Genomic DNA, 16,062 nt, shown 5'->3' with positions numbered 1-16,062 from the left:
TTATGGACTGAATGTTTGTGTCCCCGCCAAAATTCATGGTGAAATCTTAATCCCCAACGTGATGGTATTAGGAGGTGGGGTGTTTGGGCGGTGATTACGTCATGAGGGTAGAGCCCTCACGAATGAGATTAGTACTTTTATGAAAGAAACCCCAGAAAGCTCCCTTCTACAATGTGAGACACAGTGAGAACACAGCCATCTATGAAGCAGGAAGCAGGCCTTCACCAGACACTGAATCTTCTGGTGCCTCGATCATGGACTTCCCAGTGTCTAGAACTGTGAGAAATAAATATTTGTTGTCTAAGCCTCCCAGTCTATGATACTCTGTTATAGCAGCCTGAACAGACTATGACAATTCCTTAACAGTATAGACATAATATCTCAAATTTCTCTTTCTGCACCATGTCTTGAGTGGCACAATGAAAAAAAAACAAAAAGCACTGAATTGTAAATCAGGATATGCAGATTTTAAATGACTCCCAGGGGGAATCCCCTGGCAGTCTAGTGGTTAGGACTTGGTGCTTTCACTGCCTCAGGCCTGGGATCAATCCCTGGTGGAGGAACTAAGATCCCAAAAGCCATGAGGTGCAGCCAAAAATAATAAATAAATAAATAAATAAATGACTCCTAGCATTGGATAAACCAGTTCCTCTCTCCCAGCCTGCATTTCCCATTGTGTAAATAAGTTGAGCTTTAGAAGTCTCTACCAACACAGATAGTCTATCTAGAATGTATTTAATGCACTTACTGTGAAAAGCACCAAAAAAGTAAAAAAAAAGTGTTGCCATAAAAACTATTTTGTCTTATATTTAACTAACTGAACGTTGATGTTTCTCATAACCCCCAATTTACTATTTAATGTGGTAGTCAGGTGTATTAGTTATCTATTGCTACATATTAGATTACCCCCAAAACTTGGTGACTTAAAACAACAAACATTTATTATCTCACAGCTTCTGTTGGTCAGGAATTCAGGAGCAGCTTAATTGGGTGATTCTGGTTCAGGATCCCTCAGAAGAGCACACTCAAGACTGTCTGAAGGGCTTTCCTGGTGGCACAATGGTTAAGAATCCACCTGCCAATGCAGGGGACATGGGTTTGAGCCCTGGTCCAGGAAGATCCCACGTGCCACAGAGCAAGTAAGCCCATGCGCCACAACTACTGAGCCTGCGTGCCACAACTACTGAAGCCCACCGCAATGAGAAGCCCACGCACCGCAACGAAGAGTGGTGCCGGCTCGCCGCAACTAGAGAAAGCCCACGCGCAGCAACGAAGACCCAACGTGGCCATAAATAAATAAATTTATTTTTAAAAAAAAAGACTGTCTGAAGCTGCAGTGATCTAAAGCTGGGCTGGCTGTTGGCAGGAGGCCTCAGTAACTCGCTATATGGACTTCTTCCATAGGCTGCTTCTATTAAAAACTTAACCTGACACTTGTTCAAATGGTAAGGAAGACTTTACTCAAGACTATTGCAGTTAGGGACATTGCAATAGGGAACAGAGATCAGGCTCAACTCCAAAACAATAAAGATAGCTAGGAGCAGAGTGGAGATATCAGTGGATGGAAAACTAAGAGACCTCAACGGTAGAGAGATTCTTGCTAAAGGCAGGACAAGGGCTTTGATATGAAGAGTGAGGAGTGAGAAACTTGATAAGATATCAAGGTTGGGGGATGACTTAGCAGGATTCTTGCTAAAATTGACCTATGCAATCTCACAGAAGGTCAAGGTCAAGGACTAATCCCAGGAGAGGGCTCAGAAGAGCCTAACTAAAGTCTGGTCAAGGAGAGTCTTTGTCACTTGAATGTCCTCACAACATGGCAGCTAGCTTCCCACAGGATGAATCATCCAGGTGAATAAGCAAGCCAGAAACTGCACCGCCTTTTATGACCTACTCTCTGAAGTTGTATACTGGTCTACTTTTTTCCTATTTGTTGGACATGAGTCACTAAGTTCAAGGGAAGAGGAATTAGACTCCACCTCGTGAGAGAGTGTCAAAGAATTTGGAGACATATTTTAGACTACCACATCAGAAATGATGCCAACTGAAATTAATAGTATAGCAGCTCAACTCAATTGTTGCTTATAAGATTATCTTGGTCTGGGAGCATTTTTATCCTGTTTTAAAGTTTTTCTTGTTTTGATAAACAGCTGTGTATTTAGAAACTGGTTTCCTCTTTCTCTGCAAGACATCAGAATTTTTGCCACAAATACTTGTGTTGAAAATAAAGTTTATTTTAATTTTCTCTCCTAGGGTCACCCTAAACTATTCCCTTACTCTGACTTCCGATGTTGCTCTATTTTAGCAGCTTGAAGTCAAAAAAGGATATCTCCAGATTTTTGGCTATAAGCTGCAGACCAGAGATGTGTCCTGATAGAGAAAAGACTGATAAGGGAGGACTGCAGGAAAATCCTAAGACTTTCTGACATCAGTATGTGATAACTTTTCCCCTTCTTGTGGAAAATAGAGGTAATAGGCTATGATCATTGTAAGCGAAGTACACCAAGATTTGTGTGTCACTTCCCAATACCAGACTAAACATATTAAAATTTTAACAAAGAAAAAAAGAACATATTGTGAATTCACTGTGGGAAGTCTCTGTTAAAAAAGACAGCAAGAAAGTCTCTTACTTCCTTTTCAATGCTTCTTCAAAAGCAGCAGTTCTCTAACTTTAAAGTACATCAGGATAACCTGGAGGTCTTAAAGACTGCTAGGTATCACTGCCAAAGTTTCTGATTCAGGAGAATTGGTAGGTGGGGCCCCAAAATTTGCCTTTTAACTAGTTTCTAGGTGATACTGATGCTGCTGGTCTGGGGATCCCACTTTGTGAACCACTGTTAGGAAGATTAGGGGTGGCCAGGGAGGCAATAACGTTAAGTCTATCTCATGTGAGGTAAAAGGGATCATATAAGATAGACTGATATCACTATAAATCATGACGCCCAAACTGAATTAGACCATAAACACTGCCTAACAACATGACTGTCATTCCCTAGTCAGCTCACACTTCGTTCTTTCTTTTTTTAATTGTGATTTTAAGAAACACACACGTTTACCATATTAACAATTTTTAAGCTCAGTAGTGTTAAGTATATTCGTGCTGTTGTGCAACAGATTTCCAGAACTTTTTCACCTTGCAAAACTGAACAGTTATACCCACTAAACAAACCCTTGTTTTCACCACCACCCTCCTAGTCCCTGGTAAACACAATTCTACTTTCTGCTTCTACTGTTGACACAAATAATCAACAATCAAACTATAATAAGTAATAGAAAAGAGTTTTATTAGAACCAAACTGAGGACTATAGCCTGGGAGGCAGCCTCTCAGCAGCTCCAAGGATCTGCTCCATCGAAGCATGGTTTTCAGCACAGTTTCAAACCTTATTATTAAAACAAAGAACAGGGCTTCCCTGGTGGCACAGTGGTTGAGAGTCCGCCTGCCAATGTAGGGGACACGGGTTCGTGCCCCGGTCCGGGAAGATCCCACGTGCCGCGAAGCGGTCTAGGCCTGTGAGCCATGGCCGCTGAGCCTGCGCGTCCGGAGCCTGTGCTCCGCAACGGGAGAGGCCACAACAGTGAGAGGCCCGCGTACCGCAAATAAATAAATAAAACAAAGAACATACATCAAACATGACAGGGGTACACTCCTTCAAGGTTTCAAAAGAGACAGAATAGTATGTATTCAATGAGACAGCATAATCCTGGTGTCTGGGAAGGGAACCTTACCTTCAAGAAAGTGTTAATGGACGCCACAGGAAGAGAGCTATTTATCCTTATCTTCGAAGAGGACATTCTTTATCTTAATGGTTAAAGTAGATGTGCTGTATAAGTGTTTGACAGGCCGTAAGTCAGGCTGTGTTTCAGTTCACACAAAGTTCAGGCAGAACCACGTATAAGCCAGAATGACTTCCCTATACTGCAATACGTGAAAAACTTCTCCATCACTGAGAGTGTCACATTCACTCTTCATAACAATTTGAAACCTTCTCCCATTCTTCGCTCTCCAGAGATTCTCAGCTGATTACCTCTTTCACAGAAATGGGAACTCTAAAATTACAAGTGCCATATCTACAAACTGGTTTCCATCCCCACCTAAGTTTCTTCCCTTCTTCCTGTTACAAAGGAAGTGGTATTTCCTCCTCCTATCCAAGACCAGTTCCCTCCATCTGTCCTCTGAATCCCATCTCTTTCAATCTTCTGAGGAAGTTCACCCTTCTCAACCTTTCTTTCCTTATTCCCTTGCTAACAATCCCATCAGCTGGTCAAGTCTCTCCCAGGCACAGTAAAAATAACAAAAATTTCCTGGACACCACACCGGAGGCTGAGCCTACCGAATATTGCCTCTGCCAAGATTCATAAAAACGTTTAACCTTGATGACTCAATTTTCTCATATTCCACTCATCCCTTACCCACTCTCACCTGGCTTCAGCCCCCAAACCTCACAACGCGGTCTCAATAGTCTTTGTATTGCTACTGTCAGTGGATGTTTTTCACCCTGCGTTGCACGACAGCGCTGCTTTCCAGGCCGGAAGGCTTGCCCCTTTGGCATGACGTCATATGGCAGCGCCGGAAGGAGGGGAAGAGATTTCCGGCTGCGGGTCTCGGGTCAACGACGGATACTGTGTAGAGTGATAGGTAATCTGTGGGTCAGGTGCAGCGCGGATCCCTGGGCAGCATTTCCCGGCAGAATCCTGCGTCCTCTGGGGTTCCTTGTGGTTTGCACCGGCCGGAGCCACTGTCTTTGCACTCCTGGTACGGGCGGGTTTCTTGTCTCCCAGTGTGTGTGGTGAGGTGGGAGGATGCGGGAGACCTAACATACGCATACCGGAGCTTGTGCGTTAAGAAGGCCCACAGATAAGAGGAAGCCTAGTGATTTAATAAACTATAAGTACAGTACCTGGGACGAGAGCAGTGTTTCCCAGAATGATATCCTTGTTCCCCTTTTAAATATTTGGGGGTTTTGTTTCTTTGATATCCTAAAAATATTTACCATTTACAAAGACAAAACTCAAAAGACTTTTTCCCGAAATCAGTGTTTCTCGTATTGGGACTGAGAACTCTCGGTTAACTATTTCGAGGAGTCTGAAGGAAATTGTATTTTCTTTAAAAGGTGTCTGAACGCGTTTTAAATGTGAGAAGCATTGACCCGGAGTATTTAATCGAAAAATACTTGAATGATAAATGTGAACTATATACTGCCAAACATCGGGTTCGATGTTACTATAAATACAGTCCTTGTCCTGATAGAGTTTACCACATAGTGGGGCTAATAAGTAGCCAGGAAATTACAATGCAGTGTTACAAGCACTATGGTGCAGAAGTACAGGGTGCTAAAAGATCTAATAGGAATACTTGATCTAAAGTTTGAAGTGACAGATAGCTAGAGATGTAGCTGAAGAGGTAAGCAAATGGTGATTTTGTGAAAAAAGTTTATAAGCCATATATATAAGTTTAGATTTTAACCTGGCAGCAGTGAGTTTTAAAATACACATTGAGGATGATGTGAGTGTATTGATCAGATCTGCAGTAGCTCCAAATTGCTTAGAGATGAAGGAGAGCAAATCTAGAGGCTAGCAGATACAATTAAGAAAATGAGGTTGAGGGAATTCCCTGGCAGCCCAGTGGTTGGGACTGCGTGCTCTCACTGCAGAGGGCCCGGGTACCATCACTGGTCGGGGAATTAAGATCCTGCAAGCTGTGCAGCGCAGCCTCCCGCCTCCAAAAGAAAAAAAAAGATAAGAAAATGAGGTTGAAGAGAAGTGACTGGATTAGAGAAGTATTTAGAAACTAAATAAATATAACTCAAATTAGGAATGGAGGGTGTGAGAGGGGACAGTTATGAAATGACTCCCAGTTTCTGCCTTTAGCAAATGGATGGATAGTAGTGTCCCTCCCTGAAATAACGCAGAAGGAGAAGCAGATTGGGAAGGGAAGGGAGACAGATTTCAGTTTGTTGCATTTGAGGTGTCATCTGGTACATGGTGATCAAAGTCAAGGAGGTAGATCAGAGTTCATAGGGAAAATGTTTAGATTGAAAAAAGGGCTAAGGACAGAACTCAGAAGCACATCCACCTTGTGTGTGTTGGGGGTGTGGGGGGAATGGATCTGAGCATCATTGCACAGGTCAGAGACCCAGGAGCATGCAGCGTCATTAAATGAAGCCAAGGGAAGAAGGAACTTTTCAAGTATTTTAGTTGCATTTGGTGAAAAGTTGAATTCCTTTTTTTGCTTCAAATCCAGCACTAGTTTCACATCTTTAAGCATCTTCATTGTTTTGTGGACATCCAGACCTTTAGGATAAAATTGTGGAGCTTATATATATTTGCCCTAATTTTGGATATTTTGTTTGGCAATAACTTTATTTGCTGTAAAGTCTAAATTGGAGAAGGGAGGTTTTAATTTTTTTATAATCAGTAGATCTCTCTATATTTCTATTTTGAAAACATATAAGGGCATTGGTACAGCAGCTGCTAAGTGCTTTTTACTAGTTGCCATTTTCTGTAACTTTTCTGCCCTTTGTCTTCATGTATTGCTTGTTAAGGGTCTTGTGTTTGGGTCTGTATCTGGGCTTAGTAGAAAGTGGAGAAGAATACAGCACCATAATCTCAGCCATATAGTGGTACATAACTTTGTTATCTGGTAACATTGATCTTCTGGGTCCCTAGATACAAATCTGAAAAGGATCTTCAAGGTATCCTTTTGCCTAAAACAATAGTGAAGTTCATATCTAAAATAAGAACCCAAATAAGTTTTGAACTTTTTGCCTAGTGAATGATCACAGGCTCTAGGCCACAGGAGTCTAAGAAAAATTAATGGTGCAAAAATAAGTTGGACTAAGATTCCACTTTATGTTTCAGAAATAAATTGCATTTTGGTATCTCAAATTTATACTTGCACAGTTACTTGAGAGGTTTTTAACTTTTCATTACATTTTTCTTTTTTTATAGTGCTTTTCTTACAAGCCTGTTTTCCTCAAAATGAGTGTCAGTGTCACCTTCTTAAGACCTTTTGCCAGAGTTTTGGTGCCATTTACCCTTCATAGGAAGAGAAGGGTTTTATATTCAACAACTCTGCAGAGATACACGTCTTCCAAAATACCAGCTGTGTCCTATCCTAATAAGGAGAGTACATCACCTCCTGAAGAGCTGGAGTTGGATAGGTGGAAAATTACAATGAAATCTAGTGTGCGAGAAGAGGGTGTTTCAATAGTCTCAAGTAGCAAGGATGAAGATACTCTAGCTGCCACCAGGGAATTAATTGAGATGTGGAGATTGCTTCGCAGAGAAGTACCAGAACACATCAGTGAAGAAGAGCTCAAAACAGTTATGGAATGTGTTTCTAAATCGTCAAAAAGAAAATATTTAAAATATTTATATATTAAGGAAAAAATGAAAAAAGCCAAGCAAATAAAAAAGGAAATGAAAATAGCAGCAAAAGAACAAGTAAAAAAAGATCAGCTACCAGAAACCACTAAGGAAGATAAACAGCAAAACTTTCTGTTTCTACGACTTTGGGATAGGAATATGGACATTGCAATGGGCTGGAAGGGTGCCCAGGCCATGCAGTTTGGACAACCTTTGGTTTTTGACATGGCTTATGACGACTATATGAAACCAAAAGAACTGCAGAATGCTGTTTCCCAACTTTTAGAAAGTGAAGGATGGAACAGAAGAAATGTTGATCCTTTCCATATTCATTTCTGCAGTCTTAAAACAGGTGGTGCCTACTATAGAGAGTTAGTTAAACGTTATGGAGAAAAGTGGAACAAATTGCTTTTAACAGCAACAGAAAAGTCTTATGTAGATTTATTTCCAAAGGACAGTATTATATATTTAACTTCAGATTCTCCCAACGTTATGACTACTTTCAAGCATGACAAAATTTACGTAGTGGGATCTTTTGTTGATAAGAATATGCAACCAGGCACATCCCTAGCCAAAGCAAAACGGCTGAAGCTGGCAACAGAATGCCTTCCATTAGATAAATATTTGCAGTGGGACACTGGCACCAAAAATCTCACCTTAGATCAAATGATACGTATTTTGTTATGTCTGAAAAACACTGGTAATTGGGAAGAGGCTCTGAAGTTTGTTCCTAGGAGAAAACATACTGGTTATCTGGATATTTCTCAGCATTCTCAAGAGTTTTTCAACAGAGTGAAGTCAAAGACTTTTAATTCATTTCCAAGAGGCTCTGTAGATAGACACAGAAAAGGTAGCTTGAATGAGAATATTTGATAGCTTAAAAAGTAAATGGATTAGGATTACAGTTATTTTTTTTTTTCCAAAGTCAGCTGAAATTTTTAGGAAGCCTCTGCTGAAGTAGCACAGGTAATACACTCTTGTTTCTTTTTTTTTTAATTTTATTTTATTTTTTATACAGCAGGTTATTATTAGTTATCCATTTTATACATATTAGTGTATAAATGTCAATCCCAGTCTCCCAATTGATCCCACCACCACCACTTAGGAATACAGTTCTGTTAGTCTGTTTCATCCTGAATGGAATTCACTTGCTCTTTTTTTTAAAGGTTGTCTTTCCAAACTAACTGAAGTATTATCTTTCTCCAATTAAATATCTGTAAAACTTTGGAAATATATTTTGTTTACTGTAAAAAGAATCTTAGAAAGTAAAAAGAGTTGTCCGTGTTTGTTTGAGTAAAATAATTGTACCATTGGTGTGGCTTTTTATGACTACTTTTGAGTCTCAGACTGCATTTTACTTCTTAAATGTTCTTTTAGCCATGTCAACAACTACCCTTTCATCGAATATTGATGAAACTTCAGGTGGTGGTTCATTTATTTAACATTTGGTACAGTGCTGGGCATGTCATAGGCACTAAGGTATATCATTTAACTGAGTCTTGGTTAAACAAAAAGTTAGGACATCCTTTGGCATGTCATGAGATTGAACTGTATAATGAAAAATGGGTTCGTGGGGTAGTGAGAAATGGATTCGTGGGGATAAAGCTAATTTCTTATCCTCTTAGAAGAAAAGGGTTTATTTGAAGAGTGTTCCTACAGCACTTCCCTGTTGTAGTGTAGATGGCTTTTCTTTTCAAGGAAATACTTCCTTTTTTCAGCCATGTGATTTGAATGGAAGCTGCCATATTTTTACAGACCTTGCTCCCCTGGCCACAACTGATTATCTCAAAAAAGACACCTCACTCAGGGCTTCCCTGGTAGCGCAGTGGTTAAGAATCCACCTGCCAATGCAGGGGTCACAGGTTCAAGCCCCGGTCCAGGAAGATCCCACATGCTGCAGAGCGGCTAGGCCCGTGAGCTATGGCCGCTGAACCTGCACGTCTGGAGCCTGTGCTCCGCAACGGGAGAGGCCACAACAGTGAGAGGCCCACTTACCGCAAAAAAAAAAAAAAAAAAGAAAGAAAAGAAAAGGTGATGTGTAAACTTAGAATTGATGAGAAGTGCATTATGAATGAATTTCAACTCTTAAGACCCTACTGAGTAGCAAGGTGCTAATACTTGAACTGCTTGAGATACATGGAAAGTAAAATAGCGTAGTGGTTAAGAAAAAGGGATTAGGATTGCCTGACAGGATTGGCACTAGAGGAAGGCAAACAAGGCTCCTAATGCACCTCACGAGCCTCCTGTGTCCCAGCCCTGCTCTCTGGGTTCCAGCTCCACCCTACGGGTTCTGACATTGCCTAGATTAATCTCTTGAAATTTCAGTTGTCCTCATCTATAAAAAGATTAGAAATGGTTCTTGACTCATATAAAACATTTAATATGGTGTCCGTCTGGCACATAAGTGCTAAGTAAATATAAACTAATTAATTCAGACTATACATTCAAAATGTATAGAATTTCTAATACGGTATATGCAAGTTATTGTGTCCCTTTGAGGAATACATTTGTATTTCTGTGTAACAATATGCTAAGGTGTTTCAGTGATGCAACACTAGAATTTTTCTTCTTAATTTTTTTCCTTCGCAATAGCCAAGGAGTAACTGATTTCTAAGACTGCTTCTCTCCTATGTAGATGGATCACAGTGGCAAGCTCATCCACAGTTTGAGCTCATACTGATTTTAATTTTACAAATTTTTTTGAATTTGGAATTTAGCAGAACCTCGGATAGTGCTTCAGTTTCTCCAAACTAGATGGTCTGATTTCCTGGGCGTGAATTAGGAAGTAATAGCTTTTCTCTTTATCTTAAACACCCAATAATTTATTCTATAGTATTCTTTCTCTTTGAAGGTAACTTTTGTTTCCTATGGTCTAATCATCTTCCCCTTCTTACCTATTAGCGACATGTTTTCATGTAATAACATTTCTAGTTCTCTCCTTTTGCTCTTTTCAAACATGCTACCAAATTTCCAGCTTTTAATAATTAAAAAGAAGTCTTTGTTTGCTACTATTATCCCTACTATATTATGCAGTTCAACTTCTAAGCCAGATCCTTCAAGTAAGTATTCAGAACACAGTTTCCATTTCCTCTACACCACTGCTGTTAATAGAAATATAATGCAATCCACGTATGTACTTTTAAAATTCCCAGTAGCCATGTTAAAGATAAAAGGTGAACTTAATTTTAATATATTTAACCCATATGTCGACACTATTATTTCAACTTGTATTCATTATTAAAAACTAATGAGATTTTACATTCATATTCAATTTTTCAAACTAAGCATTCAAAATCTGGTCGTATTTTAATGGTTATAGCACATCTTAATATGAATACCAGGCTACTCTTGCCTTCTGAAATGGCCCATACTCTGTGGAGTATGTTTCTCCCAGCACCGCTGTCATTTTCCCACATGACCCCATGCCCTGGGGCCACCTCTCGCCTTTTGAGACAGCTCACGCTATGGAGTGTGTATCTCTCTAAATAAACCTTTTCATTTTAAGAAAAAATATACGAATGCTAAATTTTCAATTGTTAAAGTAAAATGCAATCCTACGAAAATGACAGAATTGTGTTTTAAAAAAGCTAACGGCTTCGGTTTTTTAACTTAAATAACATTGAGTTCAGTTCTTCAGTTGCACGAACCACACTTCAAGTGTTTAATAGTCACATGTAGCTAGTGGCTGCCATGTCGAACTGTGCAGCTTGAGTACTGCTTGATAAAACTGATCTGTGCTTACATAAGTTCTACTGTTTCCAGCCAGATTCAGTGGCCACTTTTTACTAATTAAAAAAGACCATGAATATCTCACTGAACTCTTCCCTGCTTGAAAAACTTCTTCCTTGATTTCCATATCACAGCAATTGTCTTACTTTTCCCAGTCTAGCAGGTTATCTTCCTCATTGGCTCATTCATTCATTCATCAAATGTTTATTGAGTATCTACTACGTGCCCAGAAGCATTTCAGGTGTTGGTGATACAGCAGTGGGAATACAGAATATTCCCAGCCTTCATGGATATTAAATTCTGGCAGGCAGAAAGGAGACAAGACATAAATAATAGAAAATGTCAGATGGTAATAAGTAATATGAAGGTTAAGGGAGAAAGGGGAATACTGGAGTGGGGAGGCATTACTATTTTATACAAGGTGGTTGGGGACTGTCTTCTAAGTAGGTTGCTCACTGTGCAAGAACACCCATACAACCCTCTCCAAGCCATGCACTCTGGTGCAGGGCCATGTTTGCTAGAAGAAGCACTGTTTTCTTCATACACAGGTACTATCTGCCTTTAAGCCAAGTGCTTAAAAGATTGCACCCAGGGACTTCCCTCGTGGCACAGTGGTTAAGAATCCACCTGCCAATGCAGGGTACAAGAGTTCGAGTCCTGGTCTGGAAAGATCCCACATGCCGCGGAGCGACTAAGCCCGTGCGCCACAACTGCTGAGCCTGCGCTCTAGAGCCCGCGTGCCCACGTGCCTAGAGCCCATGCTCCACAACAAGAGAAGCCACCGCAATGAGAAGCCCACGCACTGCAACGAAGAGTAGCCCCGCTCGCCGCAACTAGAGAAAGCCCGCGTGCAGCAACGAAGACCCAACACAGCCAAAACTAAATAAAATAAAATAAATGTATTAAAAAAAAAGATTGCAACCAATAACAGGGTATCCCTTTTCTAATTTGCACAAAGACTGATAAGATGACGTTTGAGCAAAGACCTGAAGAAAGTGAGAGTGAGCTATGGAGATACGAGGAAAGGGAATTTCCAGTAAAGGGAATGATGAGTGCAAAGGCCCTGAGAGAGGGTTCAAGACACAAGGAGGCTAATGTAGCTGAAGCAGAGTGGGTAAAGAGAGATAAAGATGAGGTCAGAGGAGTAGCTAGGGGTCTGTCATGTAAGCCTCTCATTGTAAGGACTTGGTTTTTATTCTGAATAAGATGGGAAGATCAGATGGTCTTGAGCAAAAAAGTGACACATTCCTGATATTTTAACAGGATGACTAGAATGCAAGCTCCATGAGGGCAGGGATTTTTTTTTCTGTCCTTTTTAACATTTTTTAAAACTGCTTACTCTTTCTTTCTTTTCTTTTCTTTTCTTTCTTTCTTTCTTTCTTTCCTTCTTTCTTTCGTTCGTTCTTTCTTTCTTTCATTTTGGCTGCACCACGTCTTAGTTGCAGCACACAGGATCTCCTCTGTGGCATGTGGACTCTTAGTTGTGGCATGTGAACTCTTAGTTGCGGCATGCATGTGGGATCTAGTTCCCCAACCAGGGATCGAACCCGGGCCCCCTGCATTGGCAGTGTGGGGTCTTACCCATGAACTACCAGGGAAATCCCTAAAAAAATTTTTTTTTTGTTGAAGTACAGTTGATTTACAATGTTGTATCAATTTTTGCAAGATCTCAGTTCCCCAACCAGGGATTGAACCCGGGTCTCGTCAGTGAAAGCCCAGAATCCTAACCACTAGGCCACCAGGGAACTCCCTTTTCTGTCTTATTTACTGCTGTATCCCCAGGACTTGGTACAGTGCCTGGCACATAACAAGCACCTTAAAATTTATTAAGTCAATCAATCTGATTCATTTTAAAAGAGTCACTTTGGCTGCTGTATTGAGACGAGAAGAGAGGGACCAGCTAGGAGGCTACTGCAGAAACAAAGGTGAAAGATAATAGTGAGTTGGACCAGGGTGGTAGCAGAGTAGGTACCAAATACCAAAGAGATATTGGAGACAATGAGTTTAAACAATCCTTTCAAAGAGTTACTATATGAAGGGGAATAGTAATAAGGAGCTAGAGGGAGTTATGAGATCAAGAGAAGAGTTTTTAATTTTGCTATAGTTGTTTTGTAGATATGGGAGATACAAAGCATGTATGTTTGCTGTTGGAAATGATCCAGTAGTTGGCGGGGTGGGGAGGATCTGATAAAACAGTGGAGTGAAACCTTATATAAGCAAGAAAGATGGGATTTACTACATTAGTAACAGAAAAGAAGACAGAAAATCTAGGTACAAACGCAGGTACCACACCACAGATATGGTGAGAATATACAGAAGTTCTGTTTTGATTTCTATTATTTTCTAACTGAAAATAAGAATCAAAGTCATCAGTTGAGGGGAGGGCAGAGAAAGTGGGAAACAGTCTAGGAAAGTGAGTGAATTAGGGTCATGGTTCTCAAAGTGTGATCCCCAGACTAGCAGCCTCATCATTTGGGAACTAGTTAGAAATGTAAATTGGGGGGACCCACCCACTGAGTCTACTGAATCAAAAACTCTGTCCATGGCACTACAGTTTTAACTGTTTTAAGAAGACTTTCAGGGACTTCCCTGGTGGCACAGTGGTTAAGAATCCGCCTACGAATGCAGGGGACTCAGGTTCGATCCCTGGTCCAGGAAGATCCCACATGCCGCAGAGCAACTAAGCCCGTGCACCACAACTACTGAAGCCCGAGCACCCTAGAGCCCATGTGCCACCACTACTGAGCCCATGCACCACAACTATCGAAGCCCTGCCCTCTAGGGCCCGCGTGCCGCAACTACTGAGCCCGCATGTTGCAACTACTGAAGCCCACGCGCCTAGAGCCCGTGCTCCGCAACAAGAGAAGCCACCGCAATGAGAAGCCCGCGCACCGCAACGAAGAGTTAAGTAGCCCCGGCTTGCGGCAACTAGAGAAAGCCTGCGAATGGCAACGAAGACCCAATGCAGCCAAAAAAAAAGAGAAGCCTTTCAGATGACTCTGATGTATACTAAATCTTGAGAATGGTATAGGGAAATATAATGGGATTACAGGCTGAATTAAGAACCAACGTTAGTGATAAATTGGAAAAGAATTTGAAAAAAAATTAAAAATTAAAATTAAAAAATGTAAGCACACACACACACAAAACAAAGCCCATGAGCTGCTGTCACTTGACACCCAGTGCAATTCTGTTTCTGTATTTCATGGTACAACATCAGATAGATAGTTCAAGCCCAACTGGGTAATTTAATATTACAGGGTCATGGGGCCAACCCTGATCTAACCAGTGAATGTTTTGGATTACTTGGATGAATAGAAATATGTTTTCATCTTAATTTGGGCTGTAAAGAAATTTGAAAGTTAAAAAACAAAAACAAGGTTAGTGAAACCATGATTAGTCACTTTTCCTCTCTAATTTGTTGTAGCTCTGTGCCTGAATTCCACACTCGGCTCCACCCCTTACTTATCTTCTCAGTGTCCCAGTTTCCTCTTCTATAAAAACAAAGTAATTGTAGCACTTAATTCATAGGGTGATGATTTAGTGTACTTGATTTCATGTTAAAAAAATGCAGACTATGCTTGGCATATAGTAAGCATAAATATATGTTGGAGGGGCTTCCCTGGTGGCGCAGTGGTTGAGAATCTGCCTGCCAATGCAGGGGACACAGTTCGAGCCCTGGTCCGGGAAGATACCACATGCTGTGGAGCAACTAAGCCCGTGCACCACAACTACTGAGCCTGCATTCTAGAGCCCACGAGCCACAACTACTGAGCCCGCGTGCCACAACTACTGAAGCCCGCACACCTAGAGCCCATACTCTGCAACGAGAAGCCACTGCAATGAGAAGCCTATGCACAGCAACGAAGAGTAGCCCCCACTCACCACAACTAGAGAAAGTCCGTGCACAGCAATGAAGACCCAACGCAGCCAAAAATAAATAATTTTTTAAAAACCTACATAAATTATAATAATAGTTGTCTATATTACTCTCCATTTTCAGCTTGTTTACTCATTATTTGAATAGCTCTTTAGAGACTGCAAACAATAGCTACTATTAAGCAAGTGCCCGCCACAAGCCAAGCACTGTATTACAAATTTTACCTGTATTATCACACTTATTCCTCTCAGTAACCCTATGAGTATTAGTACATTTTTATAGTTAAAATATATTCAGTAAGATTACCTTACCCGTTCAAACTCACAGATTAGCAAATAGCAGGGTTATAATCTAAATTCGGTTTTGTCTGATGCAGTCAATGCTGCTGCTCTTTGCCCTGCACTCCACTGCCTTTTCATCCATTAACCCATTTGCTGGGGGTTACTGAAGCTTGCATTCACTTCTTCAATAGATATTTATTGAAAACTGGTATAATCTAGGTCCTAGGGAAACAATGGTGAGCAAGATAGGCACAATATGACCTCATGGAACAGACAGGTGAATGGATTAATATCTTCCATCCTTAACTTCTGCAGTGTGGTATATGGAACTGGATAGCTGTATGTGACCTCTCTAAATTTCATTTTTCTCATTTAAAAGTATAAGCATCAGGGCTTCCCTGGTGGCGCAGTGGTTGAGAGTCCGCCTGCCGATGCAGGGGACACGGGTTCATGCCCCGGTCCGGGAAGATCCCATATGCCGCGAGGCAGCTGGGCCCGTGTGCCATGGCCGCTGAGCCTGAGCGTCCGGAGCCTGTGCTCCACAACGGGAGAGGCCACAGCAGTGAGAGGCCTGCGTACCACAAAAAAAAAAAAAAAAAACGTATAAGCATCACGTCATGTATCCTCAATAAGCTGTATTCCCAGCAATCAATAAATGGGTACACATAAAAACTCAAAAAAAGCATATATAAGCAAATACATACATAATTACAAATAAAAATCACATGTTTATGTCTCTATTTATTTATTTATTTGGTTGCACCAGGTCTTAGTTGCGGGCTCCTTACTTGTGGCAGGGGGCTCCT

General features: G+C 40.9%; 2 protein-coding genes across 21 annotated transcripts in view; one reads left to right on the top strand and one right to left on the bottom strand.

The window, feature by feature from the left end:
* The window catches only part of SENP7 (SUMO specific peptidase 7), a 172,469-nt gene extending 167,914 nt beyond the window's left edge, over positions 1–4,555 (bottom strand). For 12 of the 19 annotated variants that reach the window (XM_067739034.1, XM_067739033.1, XM_067739047.1 and 9 more), the window contains exons 1-2: positions 4,422–4,555; positions 3,728–3,822 (exon numbers count right to left, since the gene is read on the bottom strand). The gene's annotated coding sequence lies outside the window, so the exon portion shown is untranslated. Of the gene's footprint in view, positions 1–3,727; positions 3,918–4,421 lie in introns of all 19 variants that reach the window. The other 7 variants (XM_067739039.1, XM_067739038.1, XM_067739040.1 and 4 more) reach the window with 5 other exon arrangements.
* Positions 4,556–4,560: 5 nt separating this feature from the next.
* TRMT10C (tRNA methyltransferase 10C, mitochondrial RNase P subunit) lies at positions 4,561–8,678 on the top strand. Of its 2 annotated transcripts, none has more exons than XM_067739032.1 (2): positions 4,561–4,637; positions 6,950–8,678. In XM_067739032.1, the coding sequence occupies exon 2, from the start codon at positions 6,980–6,982 to the stop codon at positions 8,237–8,239; it is 1,260 nt and encodes a 419-aa protein (XP_067595133.1). In that variant the 5' UTR covers positions 4,561–4,637; positions 6,950–6,979; the 3' UTR covers positions 8,240–8,678. The 2 variants fall into 2 exon arrangements, with proteins under 2 accessions (XP_067595133.1, XP_067595132.1); XM_067739031.1 differs by having other exon boundaries at positions 4,570–4,754.
* Positions 8,679–16,062: the final 7,384 nt, after the last annotated feature.

The sequence above is a fragment of the Pseudorca crassidens genome, chromosome 5 (genome assembly GCF_039906515.1).
Source record: "Pseudorca crassidens isolate mPseCra1 chromosome 5, mPseCra1.hap1, whole genome shotgun sequence".
Lineage (NCBI taxonomy): Eukaryota > Metazoa > Chordata > Mammalia > Artiodactyla > Delphinidae > Pseudorca > Pseudorca crassidens.
Note: the sequence above shows the minus strand (reverse complement) of the source record. Positions and strands in the feature narration are given on the sequence as shown.